Source organism: Phyllopteryx taeniolatus, chromosome 12 (genome assembly GCF_024500385.1).
Source record: "Phyllopteryx taeniolatus isolate TA_2022b chromosome 12, UOR_Ptae_1.2, whole genome shotgun sequence".
NCBI lineage: Eukaryota > Metazoa > Chordata > Actinopteri > Syngnathiformes > Syngnathidae > Phyllopteryx > Phyllopteryx taeniolatus.
This window is the reverse complement of record NC_084513.1, coordinates 24,628,127-24,655,333: the sequence shown is the minus strand read 5'-3', so window position 1 is coordinate 24,655,333 and position 27,207 is coordinate 24,628,127. Positions and strand designations below refer to the sequence as shown.

Below are 27,207 nucleotides of genomic sequence, written 5' to 3'. Positions count from 1 at the left end.
CCCTATCTGCTTTCCACTTTGCTTCACAATCAGAAATCTTCAAAAATGAATAAAAGCCTTTGCAGCAATAAATCACAAAAATTGGAGTTGTGGTGAGCACAACCCGCGACCCTAGTGAGGAGAAGCGGCTCAGAAAATGGATGGATGGATGGAGGGCTTGAACGGTGGGTCGGCTTAACTTTCTTCGGGCGGGAGGCGGGGTACACCCTGAACTGGTTGCCAGCCAATTGCAGGGCACATACAAACAAACAACCATTCGCACTCACAGTCACACCTACGGGCAATTTAGAGTCTCCAATTCATGCACGTTTTTGGAATGTGGGAGGAAACCGGAGTGCCCGGAGAAAAGCCACGCAGGCACGGGGAGAACATGCAAACTCCACACAGGCGGAGTCGGGGATTGAAAGTTTAACTTTTTGAATGAAATTATGGAAATAAATCAACTTTTCCATGATATTCAATTTTTTTGAAAGGGTCTGTATCTATATACACACGCACCTCAGTAACTGCTCACCCCGTGACTCTCAACTGCGACTAGTGATGAAACGGTTTACCGATAACCATGATAAAATTGACAAGGCTGTCATGCACAGTGAAACGGTAGATTTCACAGCAGAATTGAATCATGTCCATCCTCACACACATATATTTCTTCATGCTGTTTAATACCTCAGTCGAGAGTGTTTGCCCTGCTGTGATGAAATGCATCCTTCATCAACCTTGTCACAAAGTCTATGCATTGTATTGTACAGCAATTCCAATTGTATCGCTGTCGCTCCCCCAAAATGTCCCACAAGAGAGAGATCAATATACTGTTACAATTATAGTAGATTTCACCGTGGAGGTCAAACAAATCATTTGCTGAGTTTCATGTCATAGCAAGTCATTGTCGTTTCACTGGGATTAAAACACTTGCTTTACATCCTATTAAAAAGATTATAAAATAAGCAAAGGCTCAGGAAATTGCATCATCTGTCAAGTTGCGCTGCAGCAGATTAGTGCTGCTATTAAATCCTATTGCTCTGTAAATGGTTTCAATTTCTGAGGAAATGTCTTGAGTGGGGAAGGGGAGTAATTATCTTTTGTGGAATGGCTGCAAATTCATCAACAGAATATTCATCAACCCAGATTGCGAGTTTATGCAAATTTAAATTGGAAACTTTATTAGTATCTGAAGCTGCTGCTTACTAAGAAATGGAAAAACAAAAAAACAAAAGCAAAAGTTTATTGTCTGAAGTCAACAGATCAACAGATCTAACATTGCATCAATGTGTAGTTGCAACAGAATATGCCAGCAATCTTTGATTTTACAAATAATTGATGCACATAATCTGTGGTACCTACTATGTCAGCACAATTCTCTATTATCTAGTCTGAAGAATACAAGGTTTATATTTACAGAACACAAATGGGTGTGTTGAATAGGTTCATAATAATGTATATTTCGAAAGCCAGAGCCACAGTGGCATAAACTATATAATAACATATCTTTGCATCAGGAATGTAGTAGACGTTTGTCTTCTCAGCTCTCACCTCAGGGACTCAACTAATTAACTGCATATTCAACAGTGTCTGAACAAACCAACCAAAGAAGAATTGGTTAACAACAAGTCTCCTCTCTCTCTCTCTTCCTCTCTGTCTTTCTCTCTCTCTCTCTGTGTGGCTGTGCACCAGTGCACAAAGCAAGGCATGGATCAAAGAGTTGGTGTGGATGGACTTGACTGGCCTGCACAGAGACCTGACCTCAACCTGATAGAACACCTTTGGGATGAAATACCACCGCCCACCATCACACCTCTGACTGCCCCTTCTGTGTTGACTATCAACGAACAGGATGTGAGACGTACAGCCTTGGCTATCTCTGCCCCCACCCTCTGGAATCTGTTCCCAAAACCCCTACGTGACTGCTCAGATCCCCCCCACCTTCAAATCCATCCATCCATCCATTTTCTGAGCCGCTTCTCCTCACTAGGGTCGCGGGCGCGCTGGAGCCTATCCCAGCTATCATCGGGCAGGAGGTGGGCTACACCCTGAACTGGTTGCCAGCCAATCGCACATACAAACAAACAACCATTCGCACTCACATTCACACCTACGGGCAATTTAGAGTCTTCAATTAACCTACCCTGCATGTTTTTGGGATGTGGGAGGAAACCGGAGTGCCCGGAGAAAACCCACGCAGGCACGGGGAGAACATGCAAACTCCACACAGGCGGGACCGGGGATTGAACCCCGCTCCTCAGAACTGTGAGGCTGACGCTCTAACCAGTCGTCCACCGTGCCACCCACCTTCAAATCACTCCTAAAAACCCACCTCTTCGGAAAATCTGTGATGTTTTCTTCCTGTTTGTATCTGAGTATTTCATTATATGTAAAGCATCTTTGAGTACCCTTTAAAAGTGCTCCATAAAATAAATGTATTATTATTATTATTATTAGTTCTAGTAGTAGTAGTAGTAGTAGTAATAGTTGTAGTCGTAGTATTAAAGTAGTAAAGTAAAGCTTATCCTCACTAGGATCGCGGGTGTGCCGGAGCCTATCCCAGCTGACTTTGGGTGAGAGAGGAACAGGTTGCTACCCAATCGCAGGACACATATAGACAAACAACAATTACCAATTGCATTCATACAATTTTGGAATGTGGGAGGACTACGTGGAGAAAACGAATGCACGCAAGGTGAGAACCTACATCTCCACACAGGATGGTCAGAGCGTGGATTCATACTCCGAAACGCAGAATCTAAGGTGTATGTGCTAACTACTTGGTCACTGTGCCGCCAATATTATCATTTTCTGCATAAATGTATTGCTTGATTGAAAATAATGCCACGTGAAAATGTCTATACCACAAAAAGTAGTTGACTATCCAGCCAGAATAATTTGTCCATATAATCAGTCAGAAGATCATTTGTAATCTGGACAAGTCATGTCACCTTTGGTTTTAGGACTCACTAATTGTAAAAACCAATGAACAGCAACCAAAAGAAATGTAAAATTTCTAACCTGTATGAGCACATGGGTACATTCCAAGCCCACACCTATTATGGCTGCAAGGTTGTCACACAAATCTCAAGGTGCTGCACCAATCAACACCCTACTCCAATCCGTGAGCAATTATCACTGAACAAAACATCGTACATAATAAAATAGCAGGCAGTGTCAAAAAATAAATAAATACATCAATCAATGTATTAATGAATTAATTAAAAAAGGTTTTGAGAGATGGAGTGTGCCAAAATACTATTTGTGTTATGCTATTGGCTGTTGATGGCTATTTATCAGAAATGCAGTTGGACAAAACAAGAGGGGTCAGAGAGAGAAAAGAGAACGGGGTGGGTTAGCACATCAGAGAACATTAATTGTATAAAATGGTAAATGACAACAGTGACATTAAATAGGAATTGGATTCTATCTATATTATGTGGACAGGACGGGACAGGACAGGTGTCACGAGCCAGGCAGTGCTACTGGAGGGACACTGCTAATCGCCACTGTAAAGAATTTGAGTGCAAATGAGAGGACAGTCCAGGAAGATGCAGTGATCATAAGGGCTATGTATTGCAATTCGAGAGTTGCCCTACACCAAGCAACTAAATCCCATTGCCGTGTGTCCATGGAGAAATGCTACTGGATCAGCATCGTCACATATCTACGTTAGTCATCAGAGATGTCCCGAATTGCTGTGAAGGGTACACACCCCGGCGAGACCCAGCCAAGAAAACACCTTGACCAGGGATCCAGAGTGGTCCACCAGCCCCAGAAAAGTTCCCGGACCAGTCCCCTGGAGGAGGACGCGGAGGCCCAACCACCACCAGCCACCGAAACAACCCCCAGGAGAAGAAGACACCTGAAACACTTCTCAACCATACGTTATGAGAGTAGTAACGAGAGCCATGAGAGTAGTATGAGAGTAGTGACTCACTTGTAATATATAATAAAACGCACATCTATAAAACTACTAGTACTACTATAGAAAAAAACACTATACGTAACAGACATTTAGGAATTATACACAATTTTTGAATACAAAAATCATTGGGGAATAAAAATGTGCAATAGTACAGCAATACTGGTCTATATCATACTGTAAGTGTCCAAAATTTAGGTGAAAATGCTTCAATGGATGCCAACGGAGGCAGTAATACTGATACACCAGAGATGTTCTATGTTATGCAAAACAGTCGATACGACGGGGACAAATGAACTGGGAGAAGCAACCTGAATAAATGAGCTTTAATCGAGCAGCAGGTGGCATGTGGTGTGGAGCAGGAGATAGAGAGACAGACAGCATTGCCAAGACAGTACAACAAAGGTCAGCGACACCGACACAAAACTGGCGGGTCCAGAGAAAACCAAAAAACAACAAGGGACTATTGTGACAGATTCTTCCAACAGCCTCGGTCTTAAACCGCCATACATACTGTACTTTTACAGGTGGTCTACGGTGAAAAAAGTGGGCAAAGCCACGCTTGATGCTTGCTACATAGAAGGTCTCAGACTGTTTGTGGAGACTGTTGGTGCCGCACATTCAAAATTGACAGGTCTTGCGTGAAATCAAGAAAATTACCCATACGAGACTATACATTTTTATACTCACCATATCAAAAGTTATGTACTTTGTTTTTGGTGTGAATGTGAGTGCGAATGGTTGTTTGTTTGTATGTGCCCTGCGATTGGCTGGCAACCAGTTCAGGGTGTACCCCGCCTCCTGCCCGATGCTAGCTGGGATAGGCTCCAGCACGCCCGCGACCCTACTGAGGAGAAGCGGCTCAGAAAATGGATGGATGGATGGATGGATAGTGCATGACGGACGTTTGTATTGGACATTAATGATAATACGGAACAAATCCTGTCCATATTGGTTCAATATGGGACACGACATCTAATGGCCAAATAAGGGACAATTCCGTATTTTACGGGACGGGTGTCAACCCTACTGAGGCCCGTCACATTTCCCAATGCTGATGCCTCCCTCTGAGCAGAAACTGAAAGATAATAAAATAATCAGAAACATTTACAGTATAGGTATATATAGCCACAAGTTCAATAAAAGCTAGAATAATTTATAACATAAATAACAGACCTAAAACTACGAAATAGCATACAAATAAAATACTATTATATTAAAACAAGGGAAATAAAACTAAAGTTAACAAGGAAATTAAACTATTTAAATGTTTCTTAAAAGGTCAATTAAATATGAATTAAAAGCTAAATTAAATGGGTGGGTCTTGAGCCTGTTCTTAAAAACAGGTTTACAAAAATGTAAACTTACTCCAAATTCACTGGATACGCACTGATTACGTGTGTCAGATGCAGGCACGTGCACAGACAAATTAGAGGGTAGGTGCTCAAGCAGGGCAGCAACGGGAAAAAAAAAAATCATTTTGTGGGTGCTGTCGGTGTTTTCCTGATCGGAAACTGTTCACCGATGGGGGTTGCGGGTGCTGACGGATATTCCAGTCTGGGCGGCGGAATAAATGGGATCCAGCAAAGAGAGCACTTTTGCAAATGGGCTGGAGCTTGAGCCCCACTTGGGGTCTATCTAGCTACATGTCTGGTTTATATGCAAATGAGTGGAATTGATGTCTCAGCCACAAAACAAATTGGTGACACGATCTTTCACGTTCCTCAGCGGGGTTTAGGACTGTCATATATAGAGATCAGCTGGCATCGTGTTACAATTTATAGACTCACTGACTCAAGAGCCAATGTAATCATTCTTATGAGACCGAGTCAAGCAATCCATCACTCCTCGAAAGGAGTGTTTATAGTGTATCTGAGCATATTGTTTACATACAAGATAAAATATCAATCAAAGTGAGATGGTTTGCATGGAATTATATTTCTTTGTTTTTTTTCTTTAATCGGCTTCAGCATTTGATAGCCATAGTAATAGAGTCAATAACACTTCAAAAATGTTATCTATGCAATAAAGTTGAAAGTAAATGAAAGGAGTTTTAGAAGCGTCCGTTTTGATTGTGTATTTGGCTTAGTTTTCTCCAGACAAACAGTACACAATTGCTCCTACAGCATGTTAGCTGTGTTGCACTTGTTAGTGAAGAGTAGAAGGATGACCGCGAATCCACCTCTGCCCCCTTCAAACCTGAAAGAGGGTGGGGACTCAGCTGCCGCACGTCTGCGAGGCCTTTAATTGCCTCTGCGTTCTGTTAGGAAGTCTTTTTTTTTCTTATGTTGACTGATAAATCACGACTGAAAATAGCTTACAAAACAAAATAGTGAAACACAAACCAAGCAGTGTCGCGTGTGTGCAGCGTGACACGCCAAGCAAAGGTGTTAAAAGTGCCATGTTTTTGACAAAACCAATTCTTTCTAGTATTTGGGATGTTATCTTGGCTCTTTGGTGGCTCAGTAAACGTGAAATATGAATTCTACCTGTACGATCACGGTACAGGGATAATGGTTGCCAGTCAGGGACCAGGGGCCTCATGTACAAAGACTTCCTACGTACGCTCAAATCCAGAAAACGTCGTACGCACAAAAATATCCAGCTGTATGAATCTGTGCGTACGCATGAATCCAAGCACGTTTCCTTCGTACATTCCAATCAACGTGGAAATGAACGCACATGCTGGAGTAGCCGACTCCTCCCTGTCCACGCCCACATTTAAATATGCAAATCATATTTAAATGAACCCTGCACCTGAGATCCCGAAAGGAAAATGAGCAAGGTAATGAAGAATTATTTTTTTTTTTTATGAATGTGAAGTTGCTCAATGAAGTGGAGGTGCGCAAGAAAATCCTCTTTGGCACGTTGTCCTGAACAACACGCGAAAGAACAGCGCCCACACGCTGAACTAAAAAAGAAGCGGTCAGACATTAAGGTGGCTGTGAAGCAGAAGACAGCTGCCCACCGCCAAAGTGTGGCCAAAGAAGGCGGAGGAGCCGGCGCGGAGGGCCTCACCCCGTTCGAGGAGAGAATCGCTGCGATCATGGGTGACGCTGCTCTCTCAGCGTTGGTGGGAGCACACGTGGCTGACTATGATCACCCCACAAGGTTAATACCATGTATTTTTATCATCAGAATTAGAATCAGAATCATCTTTATTTGCCAAGTATGTCCAAAAAACACACAAGGAATTTGTCTCCGGTAGTTGGAGCCGCTTGAGTACGACAACAGACAGTCAATTGACAGAGAACACTTTGGAGACAGAAAGACATTGACAAAAAAAAAAACAGTCACTGAGCAGTAAAGGGTTAATAGTTATCTGGTAATGCCGGTACAATTATTATTTAAATTTTTTTTTTTTTTTTGACAATTGTGCAAAAGATGCAGAGTCCTCTAGCACTTAGAGCAGTTCGAATGACTAATATCGCAATAGTCCGGTGCAATGACCAACGTGCAAAGGGCGCCGAGACTTCAAGGAGTGTATGCGGTTTAAAGTGACGAGTACTGCGATAATCTGGGACAATGGTTGTGCAAATGTTACAGATACTCCTCAATCAGTGTGCAAATGGAGCAGAAATAGTGCAGCATGGCGAGACAACTACAGCGAGTGCACGAGTAAAACATAATTGGCCCCACAGAAATGTGACAACGAACTCAAGTCAAAAAATTGCTAGCTTGTTGTAATGGAATTGTAGGTTAGCTGTTTAAGAAGTTGATTGCAAGAGGGAAGAACCTGTTGGAATGTCTACTCGTTCTAGTTTGCATTGATCGGTAGCGCCTACCTGAGGGAAGGAGCCGGAAGAGCCGGTGACCCGGGTGTGCGGAGGGTCCGAGAGGATTTTGCACGCCCTTGTCTTAGTTCTGGCAGCGTGCAAGTCCTCAAGGGTGCGTAGGGGGGGGGTACCGACAATCCTTTAGGCAGTTTTGATTGTCCGTTGCAGTCGGAGTTTGTCCTTTTTTGTAGCAGTACCAAACCAGACTGTGACGGAAGAACGCAGGACTGATTAGATGACCGCTGTGTAGAACCGCCTCAGCAGCTCCGGTGGCAGGCCGTGCTTTCTCAGAAGCCGCAGGAAGTACATCCTCTGCTGGGCCTTTTTGAGGACGGAGTTGATGTTGGTCGCCCACTTCAGGTCCTGAGAGACTCATAACTCAATAACAAATGTGTTCATACAGTAATCTACACTCAGCCCTGTGAGATAAACGTTCATGCGTAAATGTTGTATGTGTGGTATTTGGAATCAATCTTTTGAATTCAAATAGAAGCACATCAGCATAGCAAAGAGGATATCAAAACTTTGAGTTCTTTTTGATGACTCAATTTATTATTTTAATACACAGGAGAGGACATGCACACTGAAAAAATAATGGTTAATTTTTTTAGGAGAAAAGGGGAAAAAGTATGTCATTTCAACACATTTAAAAAAAAAATGTTTTTCAGTGCATGTGCTGGAAGTGATTGTAAGGGAAATAGGTGGCATAAATGATCGCCTTGATCAATTAATAAGCGTCCTCACAAATATCAGTGGTTCATTAAATACACTGGTCAACAAGTGAATTCCGAGTCCTTGCTTCTTTCCCATTGTTGAAATCAAATGTTGCCGGACATGAATTGTTCATCAGTGCTAATTATTCATGTGTCTCTGGTGTGCAGATTTATGGCAACAGTTTCCCAGCATCACCTCTCAGTGTCGCCGAAGCACCAACGGCTGCAGAAGCGTGCGTACGCCAGCCGTGCGGTTGGCGTACGATCTCCGATCTCAAGTCAGTGCCGTCAATATAAGAAACGCGTGTGCGCTCACGAGTGGCCCTTCTACACGGGGGCAACCAATAAAAGGAAAGGGGCGGTCTTAGCCAAATATGGACAAAGCGGATACGAAACTGTGTCAAACAGAAGTAGCTGTCAGAGGACACTTGGGCCTATTATGTTACTGTAGTTGAATGTTGGTCACGATGATGGCAACGGAGAGCTAAGTAGGTGGCAGAAGTTGGAGAAACACTGCCTGCTTCTCTGACAATCCCGCTTTCTAGCTGCCATCTGCACGCGGGCGGGCCCGACACTTCCGACGACCGCTAATGAAACCAGCCTCGGGCTGTTAACCGCTCTTGCGCAACTTAGCGAGACGCTGAGTGATGAGGCCCACAAGCGAGCTACAACCTCGACCCCGCTGGCTTTGCCTCCAACGCCACGCAAACCTGAACAATGTGCTTTTCCGCTCTTCAGCGGTCGGGAGTGCCGCAACGTTGTGTTGACTTTACAGCCTGCGTCATCACGTGGCCTTTGAATTTGTTGCCGGAGCGATACGCGTCCAAAATCCTTCGAGATCTCCAAGAACACAAACGGGATCAATACATTCATGAACTTTGAAAAATAGGTCATTTGTATCACACTTGTCGGGCATGTACTATATACTGTAAATAGAGGCAACGCCACATAGAATGTGAGGCCTATTCTTCCGGTAACTTGATTATCAACGAGAACAACTATTTACCTCTAGAAAACACCGAATGCTGATATTTACGTGATTGCTTACGTCAACACACAATATAGCCAGAGTCGATATTCCGGAGAGTTCCTGCATTCAGGAGCAAAAGCACATAGAGCAGATTGGAGAAGCGCACAACTTTGGGGGACTCCGTAGATTTGCCTCAAGCTAAATTGCGCGGGGGTGAAAGTCAGGCAAGAGCAATCGAGCCACGATGGGGCGAGAGCGCACCCAGACCAAGAGGGGAAGCCTCCGGGGTCGCCGCCGGGAGGAGAGATTCGGAAACGGTCGGCGCTCAAACCATTTTTTTCAAAGACACCGCGAACAGAAAGAAATATAGGATCCAATCCGACCAGCGAGCATCCGCAACATTCCTACTGAAGCCATTCGCGCCAACAACGAGACAACCGGGAAATGTCTTCGTCCTTTCCAAAGTGCCGCGCGTCAATGCGCGTCTCGTCTCGGCGCTGAACTTTTGGCGTGACGCTCAGTCACACAGAAACGACGCCACGGAGCTTACCTTAACGGGCTTCGCGGGCTGGCATTGCCCCTGGTGCGATACCGTGGCGGTTTGGTTCATCTTGGGAAGCAAATAAAGGCGGCGGAAGCTTGCGACGCGGTGGAGCCGATGCGCGCGCGTCAATGGCACGAGCGAGAGCGAGAGCGAGAGCGCGCGCGCACTCTTACAAATTGGCGAGACCAAATCAACACTGAGCACTCCCGGGGACCGTTTTCGTTTCGGGAACCATAATCGCATAATCGCACCTCGTATCGAAGAAAACAGTGACCAAGTATTTGGCCAATGCATGCAACTTCAACGACAAAGTTTGAATTGACAAAGTATTTGGAAACGCAGGAAATTGAATATACATTCGATGGGAAGAAAGTCGCTCGCAAAGGGCACAAAGAAATGATGGACAGGGATGAGTAGTTGCCACGGCAACTGGATCTCTTGACATCAAGCTGAAGTTCAGCTGTAAATCGAAGTTGATATCACATGAGCACGTTGCAAAATAGAAGATCATAGCTTTGTCTGCCCGCTTGTAAGGGTTAGTAAAGATTCTCACTTGTTGTTTTTAGCAGCGAGCGGATATTCAATATTGGATGGCAGGGTTCAAATTTTCTTTTTTATGTCGTACATAAAAACAAGAGCTATCGCTCACGCTCGCTCACTCGCCCAAATTAACAGGGCGGGTCAATTGATAATGTTCCCATCCCCAGGTACTGTAAGGTAACCCTAAAAACCGTTAACCCCCCCCCCAAAAAAGAAGCCACATTGTCCTTTTCGCCTCATCATATTGAGAGTCGGACGCGTGCTCGATCACTTGTCTCCCGCACAGTTTGAAGATCAGGTCGATCAGGTCCTTCCCGCTCCTTTTATTCTACATTCGCCATTGACCTTTTGAACCAGCCGCGTGGTGAACTTTCTTTAGATATTTGCGCAGCAGAAACGGGCCAATTCAAGGCAAAATATGTCTGCTGGTGAAACAGACCACATCAAGTCAATTGATGGGAAATGGAATCACATTGAAAGCGAAGGAGTGACGTCCATTCTCTCGGTGTCACTTTTCACCCATCGACCTCAGTTAACCGCGTGTAATTTGCAACATTTGAACACAGATTAGTAACGAAGACCGTATTAATAATGCAAAGTTGTTTTCCTTTCTTCTTAAAGGTTGAGTTTTCAGGGGGGTGAATAAAGCACTGTTTTCAGACACATCACTGTTCTCACCGGGTTGTCAGGTAAGTTGATCACCTCTCTTATATTTTTAATTGATTGTACATTCCAAAAAAATACATCAAACTGATAACATTTGGGCTCTAGTTTTGTGACCAGCGTAAAGCGGACGGTGTAAGTCTGCGCAGAGGCGGGTCAGACCATGTTTTCGTAATTTCGCAGGCACCCACACGATCGGTCTGCACCGTTGTGGGAATGGACACGGCCGACTTCATTCGCTGCCAATCAAAGCTTCTCCTCTCTTCAAGCTATGAAGTCACGGAAGCATGGCAGAACTAACGCAATGTGAAACAGGATGGGCATAATACGGTTGCTCCGCTCTCAGGGCGAGTTCAATAAAAGAATGACTCTCGCCCAAATGATCCGTTTTCACGTTCCTCAGTGTTATATTTGCCTTCCACGAACAAAGCGCACACCCTCTTTTAAATACGGGATACAAGTTCAGAATGTTTAACGCGCAAAAGCACAGCGGGCCAGAAGCCCAGTCGGCGGCCGTCTTGCTCGCTGTCCCTAATCAAGTGGCCGGCCTCACAGATTAAGAACCGGCTTGCTACTTGAAATCACGACGAAAGTAAGAAAAAACAAGATAATGTGGTTTTGATGTGGTTTGCTTTGCTTACAGGCGTTACAGGAGTTAAATGTCAATGATTGTAGTTTTGACTCAAGAATGAGTGGGCTCCAGTGAGCTAACATGAATAGATATGCTAGCTAAGCATTAGACGATGGGTTCATATTGAACTCAGGTATTGACGTGGATGAATATTTTTTTTGGGGGGGGGGGGCAATATACCAAATTGTTAATATGCTCCATTAACATTAAAGAGCATCAATTGACAATGCCTGACCAGTTAAAATCATGTTAATCAATTCAAAATGTCTAATGGCACAATGGTAACAGCCACATTTCGGGACGATACACTGCAATTGTATCTCCATTGTTTCACTTCAAATCCACGATGCTTGGGTGACACGGAACATTCCGTCATCGTCCAAATATAGTACAACTGAATCTGAACCGAACTGACAGTCAGACGTGGACCACATCAAATCACTATTCAAGAGAGTGTATGTAACAAAAATGGAATTCAATGGCAAAAAAAAATATCTAGATAAGCATAAGGCATAGCATACAGGGACACAATCCTCCCACACTTCCATCGAGAGGAGGAATGTGCTGGCAGGCACCGACAATAAGCTTCAGGAAGTGAGTAAATGTGTCCGCAGTGTCCTTTGTTGTCCGTCGTTGCGAAATTGCACTATTCTGTTCTCAAAACATTCATATGGTGAAAAACGTGTCTTGTTTTCCTGAGATATTGGCCCTCATTGACCAATAAAGGCATAGGAATCTTCTCACTCTCCACACAAGTTGAGCGTATACGTAAAGTGGTCCGATTCGTGACACGTGCATGTCAGACAATCTTCTTCACATCACTGCGCGTACGTTCATGAATCAGAATTTATTCTACTGTAGCTCACGCGCTTGCGCCTGCGACCTGCAATCTGCATAAACCGCGCCTCTATTTCCCTATAAAAGGACATCTGTCTGATTCATCTCAGCCAATCATCAAAATCAGCAAAAGATGGCTGATCCAAAACTTCAATACCTTTCGTTTATATTCCAAATGTTGGTATCATGGGAAAGCTTTCGAAACGCAAAAACCAACAACATGTAACAGACATCATCGTAGTCATGAATCATTTTGAACAAATTCTTAAGTTGATTAGAGAATGTGGCAAAAAAAAAAACAATTTAAAGGTCCCGCCCGTATTTTGGCTATTTCGACCTCCATAGAGTGACCGGTCGAAGCTAAAAGCATTGAGAGGTGACCTTTTAATTGTTATTTAGGACATATTCATGGTTTGAGTTATCATCATCATTATTTTTGTTTTTAGGGGGTTAACTGGGGTGAGATTTATGTAACTACGAGCATAAATTGTTTTTAATTGATCTTAATATCAAAATTTCGAGGCGGCTGTACATGATTGTAGATGACTGCAAGTACATGTTAAGACTATCTTGTAATGACTTCCCAAGTGCATTTGAGAAGCTGCCCAATGAATGAGAAGAGCAGCAGTGAGCTGAGTTTAGAGTTTGCTGCTGCGTGGGGGCGTATGCACTGTGACTGAATCACGAGCTTCGTTATCACCGTGACAACGCCGTGTCTACTTCAGTGACTTTCGGGATGTGTACAGTAACTTTACATACATCTGGGGAGTTCAAGCATTCTCTCAAATTGTATCTATTAGAAAACCGTAGAAATGCACAGAAAAGAATTGATAAACCGACATTTTCTTTTTTTTTTATACTACTTGATAAATAGGCTTTCCTCAAAGTCAAGATCCAATAGATTACGAAAAGAATGTGCACATCTGTGCAATAACTATGTACAGATAAACATCCTGTATTTACAGTATATTCGAAATGAAATGCAAGTGCACCTCTGAATGCCTTGTATGAATACAGCATTGCTGTAAATATATGCACTCGTTTTGTCACTCCCCAGTAGCTAATCGTTCTATCTTCAGATGATCACATGAAAAATGTGAAATACTTTCGTGATTATACAGTAATTCACTGTAGTTTCTACTTCGTCATAGGATTCAGGTTGACGTCACACAGAGTATGTTTTTTTGGGATGATTATCGATAGCCATTATTGTAACAACAAATCTTTGGTGCAGAAATACAGAAACATACTGTAAATGAATTTAAACTTTCACTCAAGCAGGATTTAATGCAGACTTTGACAAACTCAAAGAACTGGAGCAAGAATTTTATTGGGAAATCACCGTTTTACATTGTTTTCCACCTTAAACTATTGTATTAGACAATTTCGGTGATAACTCAATAAATTAGTGGATTCGCCAAACGCTAGCTTAAGTTTGAAAGCAGCAGATTTGTGAAGCTGGTTGATTCCCAGCATGCATTGCACCAAGCAATGTTGAACTGTTGTTGTAATAAGGACGTTAACACTTAATGTTCATGAACGATAAGGATTGAAGTAATATGGATCCCGTGTGTTTATGTTAGCCGTAGTTCATTGAATGTCTTATTTAACTCTTGCCTTACATTAATGTTGACACATTTTTATGAAACCCTGACTGCGGGTTGTGTGCAACGCTGCTACTACACCAGCAGTGGTGTGAAAAGGTGTGTTGCTGCCCGGGGCAAACAAGGCATTAGCGCTGCCCCTGAAAACTATTTTTCACATAAATAGTTTTTCTAGTTTTCATGTTGGTTACAACTAACCAACTGTGCATGTGTTGCATGTGTGCGTGCATAATCACACGTATGCGATACCCATCAATATAATCGGACAGACCCGGGCAACAAAACACATCTTTCGGCATGCAACTCACAATATATCTTGCAGCGCTTGCAGTCCACGGGAAGTGAGGTTTTCCAAAGGCTCTGATTACTTTGAAGTATGAAAGGAAAATGTTTTTTTCCTGAAAACTACTGATGGAATAATACTGATGGATATGCATGGGAGACAGGAGTCACTGCTATCGTTTACGTTTGCAAGAGCCTGGACTTGACCAGTTTTAAACATGTTTGACGGTTTTGACTAAACATGCTAATTGTCTTTTACAGGAATGAATTAAGTGCATATTGAGTCGGTACAGGATCCCACACACAACACAGCGGGGTGGCTTGTTTCAGTGAATTAACTCGGCCTTGGAGACTAACTTGCTTTGAAGCTGCACCACCAGTGATGGGACAAAATCAATTGTGTTCAATTTGCTTTGAAGGGGAAATTGCTACCTCATCTTTCAGCAGGCTGCAGCTTACTGGGACAAACACTAGTCCGTAGTTTTTTCTTTGTTATGAAATCAGAAGCGAGGATTTTCATTTTCAATATCAATTCCACTGTATATTAATGGCATATTATTTCATTTTGTGCACAAAGAGAATACATAATTACTCATTGTTTAAATTATTGTATTCACTTGCATGTTGAAATAAATATCGTATTGCACGTCTTTGTACAATTTTCAGGTAGAGTATTTCTACAGACTTTTCTGCCTCCAACCTTTTCCTTTTTCTCCTAGTTAGTAATGAGGGTCCATAACCATGGAGGCTGTTGAGTAAATTGATGGACTTTAACATCCATCCATCCATTTTCTACACCGCTTATCCTCACTAGGGTCGTAGGTATGCTGGAGCCTATCCCAGTTAACTGTGGGCAGGAGGCGGGGTACATACTGAATTGGTTGCCAGCCAATCGCAGGGCACATAGAAATTGAGGGAAACAACTAAGAAAATGTACTACTCGATCTACACTACACAAGTATAGAGGGACTAAGACAGGAGACTAACAAAGAGAAAAACAAAAGCTAAGATACACAAGACTAGCCAGAAAAAAACATGTGAACAGAAGGTACTTACAAACGACAGAGAAAAAAAACAGGACGACTGAATCTTACACAAAAAGGATACACAAGCACGAAGCAACTGGTGGATAGTAAACAATAGTCCAGCATCTGCCTCCAGTTTCCCCCATGCCTAAAAACCCTGCTGATTGTAATGTGGACCAGGTACGCTCAGGAGGCTTCGCCCATCCATGGCAGCCACTGAAAAAAACCCAAACACAGAAACTTGCAGGATCACCAGAACATGACAGTACCCCCACGTCAATGGATGCCCCCTGGCAGCTTACCCTGTCTGGACAAATCGAGTGAGTTGAAGTCACGAACTATAGACAGATCCAGGATCCAAAAACGCTCCTCAGGTCTATAACCCTCTCAGTCGACCAGGTACCGAAAAACCCTGCCTCTGCTTCTGGAGTCCAAAAATCAACTTCACTGTGTATGCTGGCTGACCATCGATCACACGCGGAGGAGGAGGCACCGACGGAGGACACAGTGAGCTGGGGTAGACATGAAACACTAGATGGGCCTTGAGGGATGGAGGCAAACAGAGTTTCACGACAACTGGGTTGAGGATAGTCTCTATCTTAAAAGGTCTAATGACTCTTGGATGGCATGTCCCGGGAGGAAAGCCAAACCTCTTGACCCCGACGGTAGTTTGGGGCAGGAATCCTGTGACGATCAGCAATCCGCAGATTACGAATGGCAGTCTGGGACAGAGCAGCACGGGTTCCCTCTGTCTGAATAGGTGGTTGATAGCCATAAGCAGTCGTAAAAGGAAACATACCCGTGGACGAGATGATGGGGGAGTTGCGGGAGGACCAGGAGGAGGGACCCTGGTGGTAGACGCAGCGGAGAGTCCTGGTTAGTCCATTCCGTCTGGCCATTGGACTGTGGATGGAAACCGGCTGACCGGCTCGAAGAGCTCTGGAAAAACCCCTCCAAACCTTTGACCTAAACTGTGGACCCCTGTCAGAAACCAAGTTGGAAAGAATGACATAAATGTGAAAGACATCCTTGACCAGAAGATTAGCTGTCTCTATAGCAGAAGGAAGCTTTGGAAGGTTGGCAAAGTGGACCATCTTGGAGAAATGGTCCACAACGGTGAGGATGACAGTCCATAGCAATATGAGATCATGGGCGGGTAGTGACGGGAAGCGGCCTAACCAACCCCGCTGGCTGATGATGAGAAGAATTGCTACAGGCACATACAGGACAGGCAGAGACAAATTCTCTGTCATTGTCAATACCAGGTCACCAAAACCTCCGGGAGGAAGTTGGTCCTGCCGGCCCCTGGGTGACTCGTCACCTTCGACCCATGTCCCCACTGCAGAACCTCAGAACTCAAAGTCACTTGAACAAATAGTCTGTCTTTAGGGCAGCCTTCAGGAATCTGTACCTCCTTTGTAGCGCTGGCGAAACTTCTTCTCTACCTCCCACTGGAGCGCACCCACAACTCGGACCAGAGGCATGATGGTCTCCGGTGTGGAGTCCTCCCAAGTAGGGCTATGGATTCGGGACAAGGCATCAGGTTTGACGTTTTGGGATCCTGGACGGTAAGTGACAACAAAATTGAACCGTGTGAGAAACAAGGCCCAACATGCCTTGGGTCAATTGAGTCTCTTAGCCGAATGGATGTATGACAGGTTTTTGTGGTCTGTAAACCGTTCAAATGGCTCAGTTGTGCCCTCGAGCCAGTGACTCCACTCCTGGAATGCCAGAACGATGGGCAGCAGTTCTGCTGGGCTGAGATGGCACGAAAAAAAGACGCAGGTGTGAAGCCTCTGGTTGACCGGCAATCATTGGGACAGGACCGCCCCCAACCCCCGTATCCAATCAACCTTGTCAACCAATGGAAATTTAGGATTAGGGTGTAGCAACACTGGTGAGATAGTAAACAATTGCTTAAGAGTAACAAAAGCCGTCACAGCTTCTGGTTGTCCAACCGAATGGCACATTAGGAGATGTAAACCTTGTCAGAGGTTCCGCCTTACTACTGTAATTTCATGTGAATCGCCTGTTAAAGTTGGCAAAACTCAAAAACCTCTCCAAGTGCTTCCTTGTTGTATGAGTAGGCCACTCGACCACAGCCTGGATTTTGGCTGGATCAGCTCTAAGTTGAATCTTCTCCACAATGAACTTCAGAAATTGTATGGAATCGGAGTGAAATTCACATTTTTCAGCCTTAACATACAATCATACAATCTAACAGACATCGTAGGATGAGAAAAACATATTGGACATGCTCCACAGGATCTCTGGAGAAGATAAATCATCCAGGTAAATCAAACAGAATTTGTTAATCATGTCACGTAGCACATCACTGATGAGACAGTGAAATACTGCGGGTGCATTGGTGAGACCAAATGGCATCACCAGGTATTCAAAAGGTCTCAGTGGAGTTTTAAAAGCCGCCTTCCACTCATCTCCCTCTCTTATCCAGACTAGGTGTTAGGCTTTGCAGAGGTCGAGTTTTGTAAAGATAGTCGCAGATTGAAGAGAATTGAAAGCCGAATCCATAAGTTGAAGTGGGTACTTGTTTTTGATGGTTATGTCGTTAAGTCCCTTGTAATCAAGGCAAGGACGGAGGGTCTCGTCTTTCTTCTCAATAAAAAAAAAACCTGGCACCAACCAGAGACGAGTACGGTCAAATAAGATCGGCCGCGAGCAAAACGTTAATGTAATCCTTAAGGGCCTCTTGTTTCGGTTTAGAGACATGGTAAAGTTTAGAACTGGGTAGCGTGGAATTAGGCAGGAGGTCAATAACAAAGTCATAAGGATGCTGCGATGTAAGTGCGAGCGCCTTAGCCTAACTAAAAACCTGCCACAGATCATGATATTCAGGAGGCACATAAGTCAAATAAATCTCCTCAAATTCCTTCTTGACAGGAGATGGCGAACAGGAAATAGCCGAGTTTCTCCCATGTCTAAAAGCCCTGCTCATTGTAATGTGGACCAGGTGTGCTCAGGAGGCTCCGCCCACCCTTAGCAGCCACTGGAGAGAAAAAAAAACACAGAAACAAACAGGATCACCGGATCATGACACTAACAGAGCCAAGACTCAGTGTGGGGCAACCATCTGCCGGGACAGGCTGAGTTGAGATAGAGAGACAACAGAGAGGGAGAGAGAGCGGAAAAAGGATAGTGACTGAGGATGAGAAAAAGGATGTTTAAAAATAATTGTATCAAGAGGAGTTGTCATGCTGTGGTCATTACCAGTAATGATGGAGGTACGTTTTTATCACAACTATGTATTGCATTAGCACTAAAACATAATTATACTAAACGTAATGACTCGTGCTACGACAGAATAGGTGCTAAATCGAGTTCATTCCAGAGTTCGGCAAAAAAAAAAAAAAAAAACTGTCAGCATTTTCGTATTCAAATGGAAATGAATCAAAGAATAACATACTACGACAAGATGCTATGTTTACTTCCTTTGTTTTACGACTGTTATTTTAACAGATCTTCGGCCTGCCGCAATCTCCATGCTGGAGGCTGGCCGGGTGCAGCTGTATGCCGAGGTGCCCTGGTACTAGCCAATCCCAATTACGGCGGCGTTCTCTCCCCGAGACGATAATCTCCGCGGAACCGTTTAACGCCTTGAGGAGCAACACGGATGTTCATGACAGACTGTGACCGTGGCAGATGAATTGGACAAAGTTATGCAAGATACATTCAACACATTGTGGCAGATGATTAACCAAGGCTAATTAGCGTTACCGACTAAGCTAACTATCTGGCTTGGTAGAAGCAGATGCTGCCAGCCAGTGTGGGATTTACACATTTACACAAAACTGAGAGGGCAAAAAAGTAAACTACGGTCACAATGCGGCAGGGGATCCTGGTTCAAATAAGCCATTTTAAAGAAGAAAGAAGTTTAGACAACGGCTTTTTCCAGAGGAAAAGAGGTTGCTAAAACACGCCCAGCCAAAATGTTTCATGCTTCTTTTAGGGTATTCTGTGACCCCCCCCCCAAAAAATGCGACAAGGACTTAAGCATGATATTGCAGCATCAGAAGCCTCCAATGTATTTTTTTTATTGAATTGTATTCTGCCAATGAGCTGTAAATGCACTGCTTTGCTGTGCAGTACACTACAAATCATTGTCGCATCGTCATCTTCATCGTGCTGCCTCGTTGATTCATCATTATCAGTGTCCTTATTAAAGTCCCATATTATCACTGATACGATTCTAAAATGAGTTGTCTTGACTTGCGGGAGCTAGTGCCGACTTGGGGTGGCATGAGGTAGTCTTGAAGAAGGGGGGTGTGGGTCCGGGTACGGCTGCCCCTCTCTCTGCCATCGTCCCTTCCATCCATCCATCCATCCATCCATTTTCGTCTGCTGCAGCTTTAGCTGTTGAGGCCCAGACTTCCCTCTCCCCAGCCACTTTATCTACCTCTTCCGTGCGATCTCAAGGTATTCCCGAGCCAACCAGGATACATAGTCTCTCGAGCATGTCCTGGGTCGTCCCTGGTACCTCCCCTTGTTGGGACATAGCCAGAACACAGCATCAGGGAGGAGTCCAGGAGGTATCCTAATCAGATGCCCTAGCCACTTCATCTGCCTCCTCTTGATGCAGAGGAACAGCTACTCAACTCTGAACCTCTTCGGGATGACTATGCTTCTCTCCCCATCTCTAAGGGACAGCTCAGACACCCTGTGGAGGAAATTTTGGCCGATTTTATCCATGATATTGTTCTGTCTGTCACAACCCGCAGCGCGTGACCATATGTGAGGGTTAGGTATGTAGATCGACCGATAAATTGAGAGCTTCGCCTTTCGGCTCAGCTCCTTCTTCCTCACGACAAACCGATGCAGAGTTCACGTCGCTGCAAACATTCCACTGATCTGCCCGTCAGTCTCCTGCTCCATTCCGCCCTCACTCTTGAACAAGACCCTGAGCTACTTGAACTCCTCCACTTGGGGCAGGATCTCCTCCTCGACACAGACAGGGCACTCCACCCTTTTCCAAATGAGGATCATGGCCTCAGATGTGGAGGTGCTGATTCTCATCCCAGCTGTTTCCAGTGAGAGTTGAAGATTGTGGCTTCATGAAGCCATCAGAACCACATCATCTGCAAAAAGCAGCTTCAGCTGTGCCTAGAAATGTGTCCATAAAGTTAAGGACCAAGAAGCCATGATAATAGGGAAGCCTTGGCGGAGTCCAACCCTCACTGGAAACAAATCTGACTGACTGCCGGCAATGCGGACCAAACTCTGACACCGGTCATACAGGGACCAAATAGCCCTTATTAAGGGGTCCGGTACCCCATACTCAAGAAGCACCCTCCACAGGACCCCCCCGGCGGACACGCTCAGATACCTTCTCCAAGTCCACAAAGCACTTGTAGACTGGTTGCCTGAAATCTCATGCACCCTCCAGAACCCTACCAAGTTTGTAGAGCTGGTCTACTGTTCCACAGTCAGGATGAAAACTTCACTGCTCCATCTGAATCTGAGATTCAGGAGGTCATCCCTTCCCCCAAACCCAAAATGGTACACTCCCATCACTTTATGATATGGTATTATTTTAATAATACTACGTTGCACCCTGTGTGGCTGTTAAGAGGACAGCATTCATTCAACATGATCCAACACTCAACGATAAGCAGGAGTACTAGTTTCACATCAGCTTTAGGTCATAATCTACGCTTGTTCTTCATTAAGTAACTATTTGAACCAGTCACAAAAAAAATATTGTCTGTCATGCTCATTGTCCACTCCTACAACAATCTGAGGTCATCTGGAAATGAGACCGCTCTCTTGCATACATTAAAACAGACAATAATAATTCCACAACTGGAAGGTGCTAATAATTAGTTTGTGTATGAAAACCCTATTTGATGTGGTGCCATGACACCTCATGCATGAAAGACAAAGTGACTCCAGAAGGCAATAAAGTTGATTATTGAGGAATGTGGAACACCATAGGGGCATAAAACAGTGCACGGGAATCTCATCTTTCACACTGCGGCAATTAGAGGTTGTTGTGCAGCACTGTGCAGTTCTTTATGTATGCAAGCAAAGGACAGGCAGGTCCTGTGATTGAATGATGCAGTCACTCACTAGGAGATGAAGAACTACTCCCCTGAGGCACTGTGGGATGTCCCTCCATTATAGACTTTGGTAAAGCAGCCAGTGATTTCCAGATCAATCTCAACACAGTCACACTTGCAGAACCCTAACCAGAGGCACGGCCAGCCAGCCCATCTATCTTTATATTAATAATCTATAATGGAATCCATCACTTTACATAGATTAGGTCTAGATCTAAAAGAATCCCTGAAGTGTGTGTGCGTGCACATTTTATTATTTTTACTATATTACATTTTTTTTTTGCGTCGAGAATCAATTAATTTATTTTCATGTTTCATGCAAAATTGTGCCTTGTTATTTTCGAATATAAACAATGTCTGAGACCACCAACAACACTTTGCCTTGCCTAAGTAATTGCTCCTGTAAAATGTATTAATTTCAAACAAACCTTTGCATTGTGCTTAAACCTAAACCACTCTTACAGTGCATAACATTTGTAACTAATTCGGAATTAGTTATTATATATGTACAGATAATACAATCATGAATAATGAAATCAAATCTTTACTAGTTAAACTATACCATAGCTCCCTTTACATTGGCATTTTGCAAAGAAGAGGTGCAGAGTCACAGCCTGCTGAGACAACAAAGTGCAATTATGAGGAATGGAACTATTTTGATTTTTTTTATGTTTTAATTGTTAGGTTTGCCTGTTCCGGTTTGTTCTGCACGTGTCCCTTTCTCAACTTTTTTGCCCTAATTTGCTAACAAAGTGAAGTGATGCACCACGCATTGGCGCTAGGTCAGCCAAAGCTAGGACTCTGCCGAACGCTGTTGAAGAAGAAACAGCCAAGCAGAGCGGTGATGAGGAATTGTCAGCAAGCTGTCTGACACAGCCGATGTTGCTCGACCTCACACATCAGCTCGGGCTCCTTCCCTGCCAGAGAGGTGACATTCCACGTCCCTAGAGGCAGCTTCTGTAGCCGGGGATCGGATCGCCAAGGTCCCCGCCTCCGGCCACCTCCCAGCTCGCATTGCACCCGACCCCTATGGCCCCTCCCACAAGTGGTGAGCCCATGGGAAGGGGGACCCACGTTACCCTTTCGGGCTGTGCCCGGCCGGGCCCCATGAGTGCAGGCCCGGCCACCAGGCGCTCGCCTTCGAGCCCCGCCTCCAGGCCTGGCTCCAGAGGGGGGGCCCCGGTGACCCGCTTCCTGAAAACGTCTTCCTGAATTTTTTAACATCATAGGGGGTTTTGGAGGTTTTGCTTTGTCTGGTCCCTCACCTAGGACCTGTTTGCCACGGGTGACCCTGCCAGGGGCATAAAGCCCCAGACAACTTAGCTCCTAGGATCATTGGGACACACAAACCCCTCCGCCATGATAAGGTGATGGCTCAAGGAGGGGCCCGCGAAAGCCAATCCAAATTGCTCATTGTGTTCTGGTGTAATGGGTAGATTTACAAGCATTTTTTTTTTGTTACCAATCCCACTTTGAAAAGAAATGTAATAGTTAAAACATGTTTTATACGCTTCTGATTTCAAAACTGGTTATTCATCAGTGTTGTCTATACTGTATGTAATTACAGTATATGAGGTAATCTTTCATTTATATGGATTGTTGCGGCCCTCCGAGGGAAGTCATAACTACGATGTGGCCCGTGACCAAAATGAGTTTGACACCCCTGCTTTCGACAATGCAAGAAATATGGTAAATGCAGTCAATGAAACAGCTGGACTGGGGCCCCAAATTAGCTGTTTTGCAAATACGGTTAATCTTGCAGCCGAGGTTGCGGTTTCAGTAAATCAGGTATGTCAACTCCTTGGGAAGATGAGGAAGGTTTTGGCATTTTTCCATCGAAGGAACAACAGCCACTCATGTCCTAAAAACCAAACAGGGAATACTAAATTTGCCAGTTCACAAACTAATACATGATGTGCCAAGCCGCTGGAACACAACATATGACATGCTTGGAGCCTTACTTGGGAGAAGTAAAGCATCCTGACGGTGTTTTTTTTTTGTTTTTTTTTTCAGCTATGTCTCTTTCTCGGATGGAGCCGTCATTAAATATTCAAAGTAACCCGTTGTGAGTATTGGCTATCTCTCACCAAGGCAGGCTGATGAATAGGCCGTATCCAGCGCTCAGTTAGACAAGTGCTGAGCCCTCACCATTGTCCATCTGTCCACACATTTCAATGGAGGCTGTGTGCTACTTCTATCTATTTGTGTCTGCACAAGGAGCAAAAATGGGTATCGTAGGAAACGCTCAAATGTTGTTCTTTAAGTGTAATTGTAATAATCTCTTCATTTTAACATTCAAAAAAACAATTGATGCTATTGCTCATACAAAGAACGGATCACTTTTTTGTAGACTAGAAATAGTGTGCTTTTCTTACAGAAGTGAATATTAACCATTATCTTAACCATTGGGCAGCCGTGACCCAATGGTTAAGATCATCGCCTGCCACCGTGGGGGACCTAGGTTCAAGACCCCCGACTGGACCATCCACCAACATCCCCTGGGCTCACGGTTGTGGTGTCCTTGAGCAAGACACTGATACCCCGAAATGCTCCCCGGGCGCTTCAGCTGCCCCCTGCTCCTGATTATAGTTAAATATTTCATCTTTATTTCAACACTGTTTCCTTGTAAATGTGCCTGGTTTACTCCAGTTCAAATGCTTTAAAAAGCATGATACAGATGAATGATTGTCAGTGGTTAAAATTGACATTATTGTGGACTTTGTGGATGAAAAAAAAAAAAAGAGCTTGAAGCACATTTGTCAGTAGATAAGCTTAAAAGAGTATCAATTTCTGTTCAGAAAAATCCAGCGGAGATCGTTAGATGCGTTTAAGCAGAGGTGACGCTGCATTATTCTGTTGAAAATGTACCGTGGCTAAAGGTAAGGGCACTCGTCACAGAAAAACTGGTGGATGAGTTTCTGACACTGCAAACATACAAGCTGACAAAACTGAATTCCAGAGCTCATAGACAGTACTCACAGAGGGAAAATACCCCAACATGAGGAAATGTGCTACCTACATTCTTTGGCTCCACTTCTTTCCAATATGTGAGACGGCCTTTTCCCACACGAAGACCATTAAGCCCAAGTACCGTTCCATCATGACTGATGATCCTTTGGAAGTGTGCTTGAGGCTGACTATCAGCAGCTACTGTCTCTACTAGGCATCACTGGCTGATTTCATTCCGTGCAAGTCGTCAGAGTAAGGGAAGGACTAAATATTTACGTTAAATCCTGGATAATATTTTGGTCATGATGGAGAAGTGAACTTGGAAGATTTGCTCAGGGCCCCAACGACGAGATTATATTATTGTTTTTTTTGTGGGCAGATTTCTTGTTTAAGTTTATTTTCCTTTTATTTAGTTGTAACAATATATGTGTTGCTACACAATTGTCAATCGGTGTTTGTGTCACCTCTATAAGAATCCAATTTCTTTTGATACTTGTTCTCATTGGCCAAAATTGGACTGTTATAGACTGTTAATCATTTTTAAGAATTTCCTCTCACATTCCAAAAATATGCATGGCATGCTTGTTTTATCACCTAGTGCCTTTTTCTTCGTCGTTTGTTTCCTTTTGTGCTGGTTCGCTACCTATCAACCAATCAGAGTGATCAACTGTCACCGACGGGTGATGCTGTTTTGCATATTGAATCTAGCAAAACGCAGTGGACGGAATGTGCGAGCCAGGCGTGAAAACTGCTCACTCACTTTACTGTCCACAACTAGCCATCTCGCCATCCTCACTAGGGTCGCGGGCATCCTGGAGCCTATCTCAGCTGACTGGTTGAGAGGCGGCATACACAACTCATTACTCATTCAGCGATCCCACAACATCCAGGTAGGGACTCGTCGATGACCACGCTACTACTACGACATGCGCTGATGACCCCATGACACGTCAGCCAATCAGTGCAGAATGCACATGTCACGTGACGCATATTGTAGTACCAATGGCTTTGAGGTAGATTTTACTCCATTTTTCTTGGTAACACTTTTTACTGTTGTCAAATAGGTATTGTACGTAAATTTGACCCTATATTTTAGGGTACCTTATCTAAAACAAGAATGTACATTTTAGATGATTGTCCTGGATTATATTTACCACTCTCCAAAATCGTTGTTTACAGTGTAGCCGACAAGCAATTCACCACAGCGGTGGATTCTCTTCATTCTGAAAACTTCTGCATTTCAAGTTAACTTTGTGTACATGCTTGAGAGTCAGGGTAGGACACAAATAGAGGAAGACAGAAAGATACAGCACCAGTTTGTGTCTGAGCCTGAGCGAACATACAGCGTGAAGGATCTTGCTTTGACCTTTCCTCCACGGAGGTAACACTTACCAGAGGGTGAAGTGACAGCACATTTATCTTTGGATAGCTGCTTAACTGAGAACAGTAGTAGTCACAAACATACATTTATATTTCTTTGTACAATGGTACGATACATCTTTTGGCAATGGCACACTTTTAAGCTAACCACTATTTTTAGCCAGCAGTGACAGGTATATTTTAATTGGACGATAAAGTTATCTCAAATATAATCATAACAATCTTCATTTGTTCTTGGATATTTTTGTTGTTGACAGCCAAAGCCCCATTTGTAGCATGTTTATATGAGTTGTTTGAAGATTCCACATTAGGATGTTACAGATCATGAGATTAAAGAACATTTCGGGATGTCAGTGCGCCAAATACTTCGAAGACCACCTCAATTCCACTGACACGCCAGCCGATGAGGAAGCAGAGTCTGAGGCGGGTTCATCTATCTCTGCGGTTGAGGTCAACGAGGTGATTAAAATGATCCTTAATGGCAGGACCCCGGGGGTGGATGAGATTCGCCCGGAGTTCCTAAAGGCTCTTGATGTTGTGGGGCTGTCCTGGTTGACACGCCTCTGTAACATCACGTGGACATCGGGGACAGTACCTCTGGATTGGCAAACCGGGGTGATGGTCCGCCTTTTTAAGAAGGACTGGACCGGAGGGTGTGTTCCAACTACGGAGGGATCACACTCCACAGCCTCCCTGCTAAGGTCTATGTGGGGGTTCTGGAGAGGAGTGATGTCAGGAAATCGAATCTCAGATTCAGATGGAGCGGTGATGTTTTCATCCTTGCCGTGGAACAGTGGATCAGCGCTAAAAAATCGGTAGGGTTCTGGAGGGTGCATGGGAGTTCACCCAACTACTCTACATGTGCTTTGTGGACCTGGAAAAGGCATTTGAGAGTGTAGGGTGCTTCTTGAGTATGGGGTACAGGACCCCTAAATAAGGGCTGTTTGGTCCCTGTATGACCGCCTTCGGGTGGGGGGACGGGTCCTGACTGTTGTTTGTGCCTATGCACGAAACAGCAGTTCAGAGTAAAAAACTTTTTTTGGAATCCTTGGCAGGGGTGCCGGAGAGCGCTCCCGCTGGGGACTCCATCATGCTGCAGGGGGACTTCAATGCTCACGTGGGAAATGACAGTGAGACCTGGAAGGGCGTGATTGGAAGGAACGGCCCCCCAATCATAACCCATGCGGTGTTCTGTTATTGGACTTCTGTGCTCATCACGGATTGTCCATAACGAACACCATGTTCATGTCCACACGTCCACCTGGCACCAGGACACCCTAGGTCGCAGTTCGATGATCGACTTTGTGGTCGT

General features: G+C 44.3%; 1 protein-coding gene and 1 long non-coding RNA gene across 2 annotated transcripts in view; both read right to left on the bottom strand.

The window, feature by feature from the left end:
- LOC133486611 (inactive dipeptidyl peptidase 10-like) overlaps window positions 1-10,042 on the bottom strand; it is a 166,509-nt gene extending 156,467 nt beyond the window's left edge. The window contains exon 1 of the mRNA XM_061792026.1: window positions 9,917-10,042. Within this exon, the coding sequence (XP_061648010.1) occupies window positions 9,917-9,976 (60 nt within the window). The 5' untranslated portion in view covers window positions 9,977-10,042. The remainder of the gene's footprint in view (window positions 1-9,916) is intronic.
- Window positions 10,043-15,694: 5,652 nt separating this feature from the next.
- Window positions 15,695-17,120, bottom strand: LOC133486821 (uncharacterized). Its single transcript, XR_009791136.1, has 3 exons — window positions 16,292-17,120; window positions 16,143-16,214; window positions 15,695-16,033 (listed from the first exon to the last, which is right to left on the bottom strand). It is a non-coding gene; the product is annotated as an uncharacterized LOC133486821 (long non-coding RNA).
- Between the last annotated feature and the right edge of the window lie 10,087 nt (window positions 17,121-27,207).